Source organism: Triplophysa dalaica, chromosome 3 (genome assembly GCF_015846415.1).
Source record: "Triplophysa dalaica isolate WHDGS20190420 chromosome 3, ASM1584641v1, whole genome shotgun sequence".
Classification (NCBI taxonomy): Eukaryota; Metazoa; Chordata; class Actinopteri; order Cypriniformes; family Nemacheilidae; genus Triplophysa; species Triplophysa dalaica.
Genome location: NC_079544.1, coordinates 25,211,450 through 25,227,481, shown reverse-complemented (window position 1 = coordinate 25,227,481; position 16,032 = coordinate 25,211,450). Strand labels below are relative to the sequence as shown.

Here is a 16,032-nt window from a genome sequence, read left to right as displayed (position 1 = left end):
ATCTATTTTTGCTCGCTGTGTCTCTAAACAGCTCTCGCCCTATTCGGTATTCAAAGTCCACGCTGTGATTTCCCCGCTGTGTAAATGAAATACGATCCACAGACACAGTGTCAAATGCAGGTATTTTACATTCATTTAGATCATTAAAATATATACCAACTTCCTGAGCACGATTCTGTATGAGCAGAATGCTCTGGTCTATTCAAAATAAATATTTTGTAATACGTTACTCAATAAATATACACTTAAAAAAATGAACTGTCGCTGCTTTTAGTTTTACTTAATCCATCCTTGTTCACAGTACATAAAGAATGCAAGTAACTGAATTAACGTAAGATCTGTCAGCTTTACTTGACAAGTGTTTGACTGGTCAACTAAACATTGTTGAGTAGAACGCAAAACCCTATAATATTGGGGGGATTTTCAGTTCCCACCATGCTTTGCGTAAGATTGCAAGGCAGTACATATTTAATTTAGTGTTATTTTTAAGTGTTTTTCAGTAAAGTTTTAGGTTTGCCATTGTTTTGAAGAGTGGTACATATATTTAGGCTGTGAGAGGTTTATGTGCATGGTATCAATTGCATCATTCAATAAGCTGTAACTGTACTATTGTCACAGTCACCAGCTGGAGTGCCCTCTCAAATCCACTAGAGGGCACTCCCCTCATCACACGGACTGACTTTGCACACACTACATTTCTCATAACCCATCATCCGGTCTCATTGAACACAATGAGTCTCAATGTCTGAGCATTCTCTCATTGTTTTGGATAACACCGTGTTTTTGGATGTTGGACTGTACTGCTGTCTTTTGTGAACCTTGGCTGCCTGCCTCGACCATTGCCTGTGACCCCGTTTCTGATTGTTTGTTGCCTGCCCTGAACTCATTACCTGTTTGTACCTGATCTCCTTTAATAAAGCTGCATTTAGATCCGCAACCCCTGAGTCTCGGAGCAGTTCGTGACAACTATATTGAAATACCTCAAATCCAATATGCTGGTTATGTATTGATGTAATGTTGTAATGTTGTGTTCCGACCAATCGCGAATGGCGCGTCAAGCGCGAGTGATTTTAAGTCAATGCAAAGACGCGATAGACCTACTTGCGGCGCGAATCGCGTGAATGACGCCAATCGCGCGAGTTGAAAAATCTGAACTTCGTCGAAAATTCGCGCCGCGTTAACCAACCAGGAGCTTTCTCTAGCAGTGAGGTGTTTGTGATGTTGCGAGCGGAGGCAGAAATCCCAAACAACAAGGGAGGACAAAATTATCCTTGCTTTATATGTGGATACCTGGTGCTGTACGATACATCTTACGTTTATCTAAACGGAATTAAAAAGGATCTTGCTTGGAAGAAAGCGAGTGAGGAGGTCGGACAATCTATCAAGTTGTCAAAAACGATCTTTACACAATTTGAGCAATATATATATATGAGACTGGAGCCGCCTGGCAGAAGCAATGAAGCCAATCTTCATCTGCAATGAAGCGAATTTGACGCGCGAATGAAGCGAGTAAACGCAAGATGATCAAGCGTCCAACTACGCGCGAATAGCGGGATTCATTCGCATCATTCGCGTTTGGTCTGAACACAACATAATAGATCCCACAATACACGATAGCCTTCTCCTGGCATAGAAATAAATGTAATTAAAAACGCTCCATCACCTTTGCTTAAAACTCTTGGAAGTATAAGGTAAAGGTCACTTTATAATAACACACAAACAAAAAAAAACGATGCGTTGTTTCAGTTGACTAAAATATGGACACAACAAACGGTTGGGTTATTAATGATTATATAATTACCTTTTTTTTTTTTAGTAGAAGCCTACAAGTTAATAATAGCTAGTGTTTTGATTACCACTGGTAAAACGTGGTTTTGCTTAAAAAACATGGTTAAACCATGGTTAGTTTTTGATAGCCATAGTTTTTTTTTGTAGTACCCTAAATGAATACTAAAAGGTGAGTAAAAAAGACTTACATACATGTATGTAAATATACATATATTTATAAAGACAAATACATATTGACTAGAATATGTAAATGGATATGTAACGCTATGAGGCTAAAGCTAATCAAGTTTATTTAAAATACTTTAAACTCATTCGATATGGTTTAAATTGGGTAAAATTCGAATATTCTACATGTAAGTTTATGTTATTTGAAATAAATCTTAAAATCTGAATCAGCCATTTTTCATAACGGATGTATACTGCCATCTTGTGGACATAAATCAGCATTTTAACATGTTATAGATTCCATCATGCGGCACTGCTTCAGTGTCACACACTCATGCGCACGCACAGATGAGGGAGATAAAAAACACTGCATTACTGGAGCCTCAGGATAGGGCTGAGAGTCACTGCTGAGTAGAGAATCTCACAGTTAGTTTGTATTTGTTATAGTCCTGTGCTAACACTCTAAAAATAATTCATGGCATCTTTTGGCATAAGTAAATGCATTGGTGCAAGTCTAAAATGTAACTTTTTTCGTATAATGAAAACTTTTAAGTGTGAAATTCTATTTTGATTAGTTTTCCTTTAGCTCAGTGGGTGTGGGTGCAATTCCGGGGGATTTCACATACCTATGTATAAATGTATAGGATATTGCAATATAAGTCGCTTTGGATAAAAGCGTCTGCCAAATGCATAAATGTAAGTGTAAATGAGTCGTGCTGACTTAATAATGTTAAAAATTACTTTGAATTAATATTGTGTTTAATTTGAACCTACAAATCTGTGTTTACAGTAAATTGGCTAGATAACTTTATTAAAAAAAGATTGGTAGCAACCTTATAATTTAAACGATGAACAGCAAAAGTTGATGTTACTTATAAAAACCTTTCATCTAAGAGAAAAAAGGAATCTGTCTAACCCAATGTAGTTTGTTGGATGAACTTAAATTTTGTTAGACGTTGTCAAAACTTAAAAATATTGATGCAAACTGTTTCGCTGTTTCGTTGTTGTTGTCTAATTTTTTTGTAAATTAGACAAATACTGACCTGTTAAATACTGACCTGTTAAACTGTAAATCATAAAGATGCATTTATGCTTGCTCACAAATACTCAAATGGGGAGAAGCATATGTTCTTTCATACTTGGTTTCTCATTAATTTTTAAAAGTCCTCCATACACCATATTTAATTTCATTTTAATTTATAGAGAAGCGCTGAATGGGTATTTTTTGGCAATTTAATGAGCCAATTTCTTCTCACATTAAAGTAAACAATGAAATGATATAAATGAGTCTAATGTTTTCTTCTGGAAGGGGAAAGTGGTTTGTTTGTGTTGTATCTGCGATCAGAATCTCACAAACATATCATTGAAATGTTGGTGAGTAAAGTTTGTCTGAGTCTCTGAATATATTACAAAGTTTACTTTCCATGGTCAAACTAAATGGGCTTCTAATTTTCTTTTTTTACCTATATTGACAAAAGTAAGGATAGTATAAATACTGTTCTTTTTAACATCATTAAACAAATATACATTAATTAATACAAATATTGATCTATTTTATCTATTTGCCATGAGTGATAATATGCAATAGTGCAAATTGTAACACGTAGCCAATCACTACAAAATTTGAGTGGAGGGCTGTTATTTTAAAAGGTTATTTAAATTTTTTACAAACAATTTTTTATGAATTTAGCAGGCATATAAAACAGTCTTATGATGGGGGAGCATTTAATATTTTGCGCTAGGAGCCAATAAAATATACAGATAAATACATTTGATTAGTCAGTTTTCTCTTCTAACGAGATGTAGGAGAATGGGACAGAAATGCGGACAGAAATGTGAACTTTGGAAAGTGTCAGTAATGTAGCTAACTTCGTGACCCTGGCCTGGGCACGAGAAGGAAAGAGTTAACAGGAATGATTCCACAGTAAACCCTGAGTGTGCATGCGCTTGTATACTCCCACAGTTTGATAAATGTCTGTCCGGCGGGTTTGAGCCCGTTTCATGTGGCTTTAGGGAAATTCGGACTATGCCGTTGACGCACTCAGAAGTCCCACATCCACTTGGAGAGACGCAGAGAAACAACTGTGGAAACCATTCTAATATCAATACATGAGATGTATCTTAAGATGCCCAACTTGATTTTGATTTTATATTTACTTCAGGGACTAATTCATTTTATTAGCGCCCAGCAGGCTGCGCCATGGAGGAACCGTATCCAGTGGGTGAATAACGGACAGGTGTTCAGTTTATTGAGCTCCGGTTCGGAGTACCAGGCACCGGTGCCGACCAGAATACAATCCAGAGTTTTTTTGAGTAGCAACAGAAATGCGGTTCGTGACAGGACAGTTCACATGCGCACAGGTACATCCGATTCTGCGGCTGCCGCACCCTCCAACAGCGAGACCACCGCGCTTCTGGGGCCGGACAGCAGGCGTTATGTAGTGGCCAACAGCCGCGCACCTGGTGCCAGGCAAGTGCGCCAGGGGCAAGGTGCGCCAAGAGCAAGGGATCCTACAGGAACCAGAGCTAACGGCACCGCCCCGGCCGAATATCCAGGCGTTGGTGTTACTGGAAGAAATTTTCCACTGGGAGAAACTGATGCAAGGATCGCATCGCCCGGTGCCAGTTTTCAGTTGGTGTCTAATGAGAATTCCAACACTTCTCCAAACTCCGATTTTGTAAACGAGATGAGTCTCTCCAGATTGCCCGTGTCAAACGTCCCGATGGAGCAAGAAAGAACATCAGACGATCTGGAAAGTGATGACCCTCGACACAGGAATACGATCTTCTACAACATCTATCCGTCCAGTGGAAGAGCAGTCGCTCCTCGCCGTCCCCCGCCTGCGACCGGGTATGGTACAAGATATTTCCAGAACGGTGAGCTGTGCGCAAAGAACGAAAAGGACGAATCTAACTTCAAGACGTGAGACATACATGGCATGTATTTAAAAATAAAAGTTTGGTTGTAACCCTGTATGTCTTGTGTTTGTTTACAGGTCTTCCAGACCTTGTGCCAGATCCGTATTCCATCCAGGCGGGCTCTTACATCCAGCGCGTCCAGATGTACGCGCTCCGTTGCGCGGCCGAGGAGAACTGCCTAGCGCGGTGTGTTTATATCAACATTTACCAATTTGTGTTTATTTAGATTTACAGTTGGCCCAAATAGTATTTAAACGTTAATGACACTTAAAAATGCTAATGATCGAAACAAAACAATATCAAACCAACTGGCAATATAAAATGTTTTACATGCACACATTTACACAAGGACTTAAAATGTATTGCATTGTGACACTTTTGGATTGACAAGCATTATTGCAACCATACTGTAGATAAACTGAGGAACTCTACACTCTAAAAAATATATTTGAAACACCTTTTTAATAGTTTCCCTGTGAGTACTGATATTATAATTCAAATATTTTCACATTCAAATTCTGACTGAAATATCTAAATGCTTTTTACAGTTATAGTAGCCTCACAAATTAGATTTTCAAGGTACTTTTTTGGAGTTCATAAGAAGACAAGCTATCTCTGGTCACAAGTTCTCTGAGAAACAAACTTTTAACCAAGATTCCAAGTGTTCATTTAAGTTTCCACACGCAGCAATAATTCATTGTGAAAATAAATGTTTTTGAGATTATTTCATTTTAACGAGTCTATGATCATATGACAGTCCATCTAAGTGGGAATGTGACATTTTAGGATCTGTTACAATGTTTATGATGTCATTCCTTCAGATCAGCATACAGTCCAACAGTGAGAGACATTGACTATAGGGTTCTCCTACGGTTCCCACAGAAGGTGAGGAACATGGGAACATCTGACTTTCTGCCAGTCAAACCCACACATGAGTGGGAGTGGCACAGCTGTCACCAGTGAGTATCTCCCTCAGGGCATTAAAATAGATTAGTGTGATCACATGAGTTTATACAAATTTCATCAATGAGAACATATGTTCTGAATAACTGTTGTAAAATTCAGAATATAACCAAATTTTCATAATGTCTAATGTAAATATCAGCTGTGTGAGCGGTGCAGGAAAGTTAAGGGTGGTTTTGGCATGTTGAAGTGTGGTTGCTAACTGCTCCAAGTTTAAAAATCCCACCTAAAAGTCTCTAGATGGCTTGCTTTTCTCCAATTTAGTCCAATTAATAGCACACATTTACACATTTTTATGTTCAAAATGTTAAAGTTTTGTAAGGATACTTGCATTTGGTAATGACTTTTTTATTTTCTTTAGACACTATCACAGCATGGATGCGTTCAGCCACTATGACCTCTTGGACATCAACACCGGCCTGAAGGTTGCTGAGGGACACAAAGCCAGTTTCTGTCTGGAGGACACGGGCTGTGATCCTGGATTTCACCGGCGATACGCCTGCACTACTCACACTCAGGTACAAACATACGCATGTTATCCTTCTCCTTCACTCCATCCGACTGTGTGATTTTCTTTTGTATTTTGAGTGAACAGATTTTGTTGTCCTATTTGAAGGGTCTGAGTCCAGGTTGCCATGATACATACGCAGCCAACATTGACTGCCAGTGGATTGACATCACAGACGTCGCTCCTGGAAACTACATCCTGAAGGTGTGAAAGCTTGACTCAAGTTTCCTTGTGTGGAAACGCCGACCTATAGATATTCATTTATAAAAATATCATGTTGGATTTCTTTTTTTACAGATCACGGTCAATCCAGACTTTTTGGTCCCAGAGTCAGATTTCTCTAATAATGTTGTGCGCTGTGAAATCGTTTACAGTGGCATTTACATCCAAACACGAAACTGCATTTTAACTGGGTGAGTGTCTTACTTTACTTCCGCACATTAATTCACTTTAAATGAATGCATTCACTCATCTTTTTCGGAGCACAGACAGATATGTTAAGCTGGATTTTATAGGATGAGCTATAAATGCTGCTTTATGTCTTCAGAAGACTTCAAATGTGAAGCACAGATTGTGTGGATTACATTCATAATGTATTCACTTCTCATTTATTCACTCTCACATGGTTGTAATGGAAACCTGTATGCAAGTCTTTCTTCAGTGGAAAACATAAGACAATATTTTGAGAAATGTGCCAGTGGTTTCGTTTCCATATAAGGGAAGTAAATGGAAGTAAATGTTGTTTACTTATCAAAATTCTTCAAAATATCTACTTTTGTGTTCCACAGAAGAGACAAAGGTTTGACATGACATGATGGAGAATAATTCACATTTTAATTTGTTGAACTATCCCTTTGTCATTTTACATAACATATATACAGTATAGACATATAGATATGTGAAGCCACAGGATTATTGATGAGGAATAAATAGGCACAACCTAAACTTTTTTTAAGTGAATTATTCTTATACAATTAAAATTCATTGAAGTATAAGTGTAAGTAAATGCATTTTCTCTTCGTGTTTTAACAGGAATTAAAGCCGTTGGGGTTTACATTTGTATTGTGGTTCCATCCGAGTTGTTTTTTAAAGGCCTATATAATAGGTCAAATAATAATTTAATTAAAAAAATAACTTGAAACATTCCGTGCTGTTGGAAAAATATTTAATGAAATATGAGTTTGATTTCTTGTCCTTATGCAAACAGCAGTATTTAGTCATATTACTGTGTCTACAATATAACAACAGTTTCATTGACTTCTTTTAACCTTTATTTTAAATTAAGAATGATAAACTATTAGATTGTAATGTCTTCACAGGATGTTTGTATACTTTTGCTTTTTAGTGTTTGTATTTATTGCATAGATTTCAAAATATAAATCTTTGAATATAGCTGTCGTCTTGTTTGTGAGTTCATGAGTGTTTAGTCCGAATAATTCTTACCACCCACCGTTGTGTAAAATGCCTTTAAAAACTTTGTGAATGTCTAGAAATCAACTCTGTGTGCTGTCTTTTGTCTCTTGCTATACGTTTAAGAATCTAGAATCCTGGACCCTGGTGGATGAAAGCATTTGCCTTGATACGCAATAAACAGAAAGTGGAGAATGTTAAACAGAATTTGAATTGTGCTTTTATCTTCTAAACTCTTTCCTCGTTTTCCTCGTCAGAGGTTCACTCCAAACAAAAAAAATCAAATGCTATTGTTTGTGTTTAAAGACATGATTACAGAGGACTGTAGATTCAGATCGAAGAGAACTTAAATGAAGCAGAACCAAAAACAGCAGGCATCAGGTCACCTTCACGCCTACAGCAGAGTAGAGAATTTGTCTTCAGGACTTCATAATTCACATTTTGTTAGTAGTTGTTTCTCATGTTATGACTTTGGAGCAAAATGCAGTTTACATTCAGTATTTCTAAGACTTCAGTGGCTCCTCATCGACTTCGGTTATTGAATTTGTGAGGCTTTAGAAAGATGAACAGAATATGGGTTGTTGACCTATAAATCCACCTGCTATGTCTACTTGAATTGTTTTAATGTATATTAAGATATAAGATATATAAGATGTCACATACTGTAAGTGGCATATTGTCTGAAAAGTATTTTGCGCTGTTCTCTCAGTAATATTCTAGTCTTTAAATTAATTGTGTTTCTCCATTAGTATGTTTTTGTTTGTTTGTCTTCAGTTATTCCATTTCATTACATCTTACTTCTTAAAATGCTGGACGGTTCTTTAAAGAACCTGGTTGATGAACATGATCTGATCTTCAGTGTTTTGGTGTCTAAGCTCCTTAATGTGCCAGTACAAACGGTGCTTTTCTGAAGAACCAAAGAATAAAATGTGTTTAATGGAATTGTAAAATTCTGAGACGGATATATTCCATCTGGAGACTATGACTTCATTATGGGTGTGGGTTGGTAGGAGGATCTCCACCTGTTTACTCACAGGGACCTGTGAAGAGATGTTATTAAATCTCCGGCCATGTGTCTGCAACTCATGAACCAATGAATGAATGAATCTCTCTTTGTGCTGAACACATTCTCCTCTGAATTTAGATTTATTTCAGCGTCACTAAAAACCGGATATAGGAAGTAAAATATGTAAACACAACAATTTATTTATACTTTTAATACAGTTATTTCTTATCTATCTGTGATTTTGAACCATCGAGAAGATTAAATGGAGACCAAATGGAAAATGTTGTTGTTGCTGTTGTTGATTGTCTCTGCTGTTTCTCCTGAGAGAGAGACAGAAATCTGACAAATGTGTCTGTCGTTTGAGTTTGAGAAGAGACGTCAACAATGCAGAAACTGAGCTCAGATTGTCAAGTTTGCAATCAAAAGGCAACATAATTGAAGATCTCAATATCAACCCAAACTTTTTTCATCAAATTTACTCAAATCCAGATTATATGACCTCAACAATCTACATTCATTTACACCTCCAGACTCTATACGTGTTTCAAAAATCACACTCTCATTTGATTTTCTTTTAATTTCTCCTGAGTTTTTGGAGAAACATCTGAGACTGAGTTGATACTTAAATAATCACAACTGAGAACTTCATCAAATCTCTTGAGATGTCAGAGCAATAAAACTTCCTTCTTGGTCAAATAGTTTAAGAAATAAATTGTAAGTGTATTTTCAAATTTTACTGTACATGTTCAAACCTTAGATGATGTTTTAAACTCAAAGACCCTAAAATCTGAGAAAAACATGAGCCAGGTTTAACAGTAATAAGCTATAAGAACAAGACATTTATTCTGGCGTTCAGAAGTTAGTAAAGCTCTGCCAAAATAGATTCCCTGTGTTTTCAAATGTGTCTGGAGAAATACATTTCCAGCGTTCTGGCCCGTCTCACTGCGCTGGTCTAATATTGACTCACAGCGACGTTCAGATGCCTGTTTATAAGACAGAACATGAGGAAACTTTAATGGCTTATTTACCGTCTCGCTCGGCTCAATAGACTGGCTGTGGTTTTGAACAGTGAGTTTTTAAAATAAGCTTTTTTTATTGCCAATCAATAGCCAGATCTTTGTGGAACGCAGTTACTATAAAACCTATTTTGACGCTGAGTGAAATTTGTCTGCTCCCACTGAGCAGATGGAGGAAGAGCTTCTGTTTTCAAAGCAGTTTGCTCCTCTCAAATATGTCACGCTGGTGAAGAGATGAGTGTTTGTACAGCTGCATCACAGAGCATACGCTGAGGGTCCGACAAGAGCACATGACAAATAGAGATCCTAATGAACAGTTTCATTCTGAAGCACTAATGACTGTCCATAGAGATATTATATAAATCCAATGATGCTTATTTACATACATTTATTCATTCTTTAATCATGAATTCAGTTGCGTTCATGAATTCAGAACTCAGCATAACCTAGAATTAGTCTAAAATGTTTCTCATTAAAAAGAATCAAACGAATGTGTAATTGTTGAAACACATGAAGAGTAAGGTGTAAATATATGTAGAGCTCAAATAATCTGGATTTGAGTCAATTTGATGAGAAATGTTTGAGTTCATATTGAGATCTTCAACAATATTGACTTTTGATTGCAGACTTGACAAAACTGAGCTCAGTTTGACACATTGTTGACATCTCTTCTCAAGCTCTTATGACAGAGACAAACGTGACATTTTCTCCTGTATTGGCTTTTAAATGTACAAATATTTGTGGAGCTTTAACATCTTAGTAAGATACATTAAAAATGATAAAAGATACTGAAGTGTTTAGACCTACATTTTGTATGACAAGGAACACTGTAAATTAATGACACCAAAGACATCAGTCTTTACTATGTCAGTAAGTTTCAGGAAAATATTAGACAATTCTGCCTTTTATGACTTGTAAAAAACTTATGAGATTGTCAAATAAATTAACCCAAACGAAAGCGCCACATTAAAATAGTTTATAAATCAAAGGTAAATGAAGCATATTTAAAAGCTTTCCTGTAGCCCAGTGGTAAAAGCATTGCGTTAACAACGCAAGGTTTTGGGTTCAATCCTAGAGGATTTCACATCCCTAAGTATAAATGTATAGGTTACTGCAATGTATATCGCTTTGGATAAAAGTGTTTGCCAAATGCATAAATGTAAAAGTGTAAAGATGCAGAAGGTCCCCAGATGATGATGTGTGGGCGCCATAATCACTGTGACACGGCTACATTGACACATCGTCTTCCACACCGAGTGGAGAAATTCCTCAGCTGTTGAGTCAGTTTACGGATAGGGAATCAACTTTAGACTGAGATCCAAACAACACATGCTGGAGACAGAAAGACATTCATATGGTTTACTTAAACAACTGGCAGACACCTCAACTAACATACAGAACATAAACATATTCAGCTGTTAAACATGCTACCACTGCAGAATTCACATAACACTTTCTGAATGCTCCATACACCAGAGAATTTAGAAAGACTTTTCCATTTTTATATACATGAACCCATACAGAAACCTGAGAAATATGACCAAAAGCTGTTTATCCAAACATGAACTAGAGAACATTTTCACCTATACAATCTCATATAACATTGTTAACTCATTTCATTTCGCATTATGGGATTGCCTTCTCATGGAGGATACGTGCAATGCTATGTTCATGTTGAGAACTCATCACACCATCACATGGCAATTTGTGACCTCTTTACAAGGTGTCTAAGTCATATGAATTCTCATCTGTTAATTTTGGATTAATCTGCTTATTGTGCCATTGACAATAACGTTTAGGTGTTTAGCTTTGTGTTTTTCTTATAATCTTTTTGTACTATTAACTTAATAAAACTCACGAAAAACACCTTCAATGTTGTCTAGTTGGATGTCACACTAGGCTTTGGAGCGACTGTAATCACTTGAGTTTGCAAAAAATATATATAAACAGAAATTAAATAATCATCATGAAAGAAAATGGGTGAATATCCCTGTAAGAAAATATATAAATAAAAAACTAAAGAGGGCTTATGTCTGATCATTTAATCTAAAAACAGTACATGTTTTAAATGTGACATGAAAAAGTTTAATCCAAATGTTGAAATGTTTTTAAAAATGTTTGTTGTTATAGCATGTGGTCGTACACACAGGAAGTAGTTGTGTAAAGCACTTCTTTTGGATGTTGACCTGTTCCTCTTCACACAGCTACGGCCTGAAAATATTTCAAGCGAGTGAGAATGACATCAAGTGCACCTACTGAGGAAACATCAGCCCGGCTTTATTGAGGATATGACTGACAAACTCTGACGTAAGACATGGTACAACAAAAAGAGAATGTGGTCAAGCATGTGTCTCCAGCTTGATATATATAAAAACAATCAAAGACTATCAAATATACCTATTATACCAGAAGTACAGTAAATGTGTGTGTATATGTGTGTGTGCGTGCGTGCGTGCGTGTGTGCGCGTTCGTGTGTTTCTGTCTATCCTAAATATGGGCCTTGGTTTTGAACACATTTTTACTTTTACCAGAAACAGGTGAGTTTTAGAGTTTGGTTGAGTGGTGTGCGCGAGTGTGCAGCACGTGTGAAAATGACTTTCCATCTGAACCGCACATCCAAAACCCAGGTTGTTGTTCAACATGAGCAAGAGAATGTGTGTTTTTGCATGCTGAATAAGCCACAGACATTCTTTGACATCTGCAGAAAAACATCTCAGTTTCTATTTCTTTTAAGAGATCACAAGCCAATATTCCAAATCAGTTTTTACGTTTTTTATACTCTGTTTTGTGCTAGAATAAAACACACGCTATTACTGTATAGTACACAGGAAACATGAACCATTAAAATTTGATACTCATTTCTGTAGCATCGCAGGATTTATCTAATACCATCACAGAGTGTTTAATTTAAATAACAGCATGACATTTGATGTTTCTCATAAAATAAAAGCGTGCAGGTATCGACCTACTGTAAGACTATAGAGCTTTAATTTATAATACAAAAACAATATACAAGCATATAAATGTCGTTAAAAAAAGTACTTTTTAAAGAATTGATGATAAATGTTTAAGTTCATATTGAGTTGACATTTGATTCAAGACTTTACTATCTTGAAAATGATGAGCACAGTCTGAGACATGAGACATGAAAGAGATCTCAAATATGATAATAATTGAAATGACAATTGTAGTTTTTGATAATCGGTCAGACAGCATTTAAGCTGCTTATAACTTATTCTTTCTGTAAGTACTCGTGTGTTCTTCTTGTTGTTGGATAAAGGATTTATTGTGCAGGAGAAATGCTGTTGAATGTTTGCTGTTTGAATTGGACAATCATTTTTATGGTGTTGGTTTTGGTTTGAGCTGCTGTCTGACATGGCACAGGTCAGTCAATCTGTTTTTACCTGAGAGACACTTCACTGTCCAAGTAATTTTTGATAAAAACAATGTCACGTTCACATGCTGGATTGTTTCAACCCACGATTTGCTATAATGTGGACAAACCTAAACGCTTGTTTAATCTAAATAGAATGAAAATGTTCATCATATATCTAACCAGGGGTTGAAACAACATTCTGCAGTTGACAGTTCTGTCATGGTTACTCTGGAATATGTGCTTATCCATTACCTCCATTATGGGGTATTTCTGTTAAACTTCGTTCTGTTTGACTAAAAAGAAAAAAATCGAAAAAATGATCCGGGCTCAGGCATGAAAAAAAATGAGCATGTTTGAGTGACCTCGTGTGCTCGGTCAACCCACAGAAACTTAGCAGATAGTCTCAAGGACTCAACCTTAAATAATCAGCACAATTTATCTTTCTGGGTCCAGACAGGAGAACGGAGCACTCACAGTGACTCACACCGTCAATATTTGTCAGTTCTGTCTGGAGTCACAGAAAGATTAGAGATGACAGTGAAATAGCACAGCTTCACCAGGTCAATGAATGAGGCCGGACCAGACAAAGTTTACAAACTGTAAATTGTCAAGTGATTTTGTTACACAAAATTATTTACTGTTTTACATCACGTTGTATATATCATGAACTGAGAAAATGTGTAAAACATTCAGCCTCTGAACAGATGCATGCTGGGATGTGAGGGGGTCTCTCGGAGAGAAGTGTGGAAACTCTCAGACAAGATTTAAATAAACAGACACACAGACACTGTCAATACTGACCCCAATGAGGCCTGAACCATAAACATGAGGAAAAACTCTATCTGACATCTGCAAACAGTGTATGTTAAATTCAAACCCCCATGCCCCCAACTAAATATAACACTATATAAAAGTATTAAGGCACGTTTATTTAGCTTAAAATATATGTATAAAAATATAAACAACAAAGAATTTTCAAAAACATTTCCAATTTAGGGGAGACTGAGGACAGTTGCAACATGGCTTATTCCTCCAATTAGGAATGAGCTTGAGGATGCTCAAAGTGCAAATGCTCAGTTAGCTCCTTCTGCACAAAAAGTATGACATATGCGACCATTCCTTCTAGCCAAACCAAAGATTTTTCTCTTACTGTCTAAACTGTTTGTGTGAACCATTATACATTTACAGTATATCATTTAAATCAGTGTTTTCTTAGCTTCTAAAAAACAATTCTAATTTTATGAATTAATAAAGAACTCTTTCAATAGCCACCTTTTAAAGTAGATATTGACCACAATGTACCCTACATTAAAAACATATAGCCTAGCAATTATAACAACAACAATAATAATACAAAATAATAATGGTTTGTTACTCATTACTTGAAAATACGCTTTTTTTTCAATTTAGTCTAATACAATCAATTTAGCTGTTCACAAACACAAACAAACAAACAACACAGTTCACCTCAGAAAAGTGCGCACAAGTTTTTCAGTAGGCTACATTTTCAGTATCTTGTTTTTTGTTTTTAATATTTAGCCAGTTTAACTTTTTAAAGACTTTTTGTTCATACATAAAGTGAAGAAATTGCAAAATTATGTTATTAATTTATTAATGTTGCAACTATACCTGTGGAGTGTTGCAACTGTCCCCTGTTATGGGGTCAGTTGCAACATTTGACTTTGTCTGTTCAAGTGTAAGTTGTGTGTATATTATCATACGCATATTACAGCAGTGTTGGTGGGTAGCTGAAAATATGTGGGTTTAACATATTACAATTTTGGCTTTCTACTAAAAACAGTCTCTTAGGAACTGAAGGAAATACAAAAAGTGTTGCAACCGTCCCAGTCTCCTCTATATATCACCCCAATATGAAAAGATTTTGCTTGAAGAAATTTAGGCAGATATTTTTATACCCTATCCTTGTGATTTTGCACATTGTAAAATGAATTGTAACGATTAAGTACATTTGCACTGTAACCTATTAAAAGGTGTCAATAATGTCTACTTGTCTTATTTACATCCATTCATTATTATTGTAAATAATTTATTCTAAATAAAAACTGCTATATCGACCAATTGTAAATGAATTATACATCATATTAATACATTTTGTTTATTTTCTAAAATACAGTTTTTGTTTCTTCTGTGATATGTTTTTGTAAAATTCATCCATAATCTGGTAAACAAGTGGTATTTTTAATAGACTGTGTTTTTAAAAGTACAAGTCATCAAAAACACATTTTAAACACTTGCTGTTTTATTTCATGCAAGTTTGTACAAATTTATAAAACATTTATTTTTTGTTTTTTTTTCCTGTGGCCTGCAGCGTCCTCTATTGACCACAGTGTGAATACAGGATTGCAACAGTCTATAAATATTACTTCTACTGATTTGAAACACTGCTTAAACAATTCCAGTAATGTGAACAGGTGATCTGGAGCAATATAGCATATCTATTCATCCTTCCTATCAGACAACAAACCTGTCAATCTTTGGTCTGATCACTAAAATAAAATAAATAAAAAAATGTTTTAACATGTTAAAGCATTTCTATTCACAGTCTTTCATATCAAATAGTTTGCATATATGTGAGAGCTCATGGCTTTGTGATACAAAGTCATACATTTCCATAAGAGCAGCTTATTTCTCTGATCTTCGCTTTGAAAGAGAAAACAATGATATCAGGTCACAAATTTGTCAAGCAAAAAAAATCTTAGAGAAATGGAGAGAGACCCTTACAAAATGTTAATTCAATCATACTTCTCTATAACTTTTTATCCACTTCGCAGAAATACCAAAAAAAAAACATTTATGAATGTAGGTGTCTTTAATATTTTATTTTCGCAAACTTTCCTATAAATGTACATGTTCATGTTTA

General features: G+C 35.8%; 1 protein-coding gene across 2 annotated transcripts; it reads left to right on the top strand.

The window, feature by feature from the left end:
* Window positions 1–3,783: 3,783 nt before the first annotated feature.
* On the top strand, window positions 3,784–12,238 carry loxl5b (lysyl oxidase-like 5b). Of its 2 annotated transcripts, none has more exons than XM_056743615.1 (7): window positions 3,784–4,830; window positions 4,950–5,058; window positions 5,694–5,831; window positions 6,197–6,353; window positions 6,452–6,547; window positions 6,641–6,756; window positions 11,980–12,238. In XM_056743615.1, the coding sequence occupies exons 1-7, from the start codon at window positions 4,068–4,070 to the stop codon at window positions 12,032–12,034; spliced, it is 1,434 nt and encodes a 477-aa protein (XP_056599593.1). In that variant the 5' UTR covers window positions 3,784–4,067; the 3' UTR covers window positions 12,035–12,238. The 2 variants fall into 2 exon arrangements, with proteins under 2 accessions (XP_056599593.1, XP_056599595.1); XM_056743617.1 differs by lacking the exon at window positions 11,980–12,238 and adding an exon at window positions 7,376–7,840 and having other exon boundaries at window positions 3,786–4,830.
* The last annotated feature ends 3,794 nt before the right edge of the window (window positions 12,239–16,032 follow it).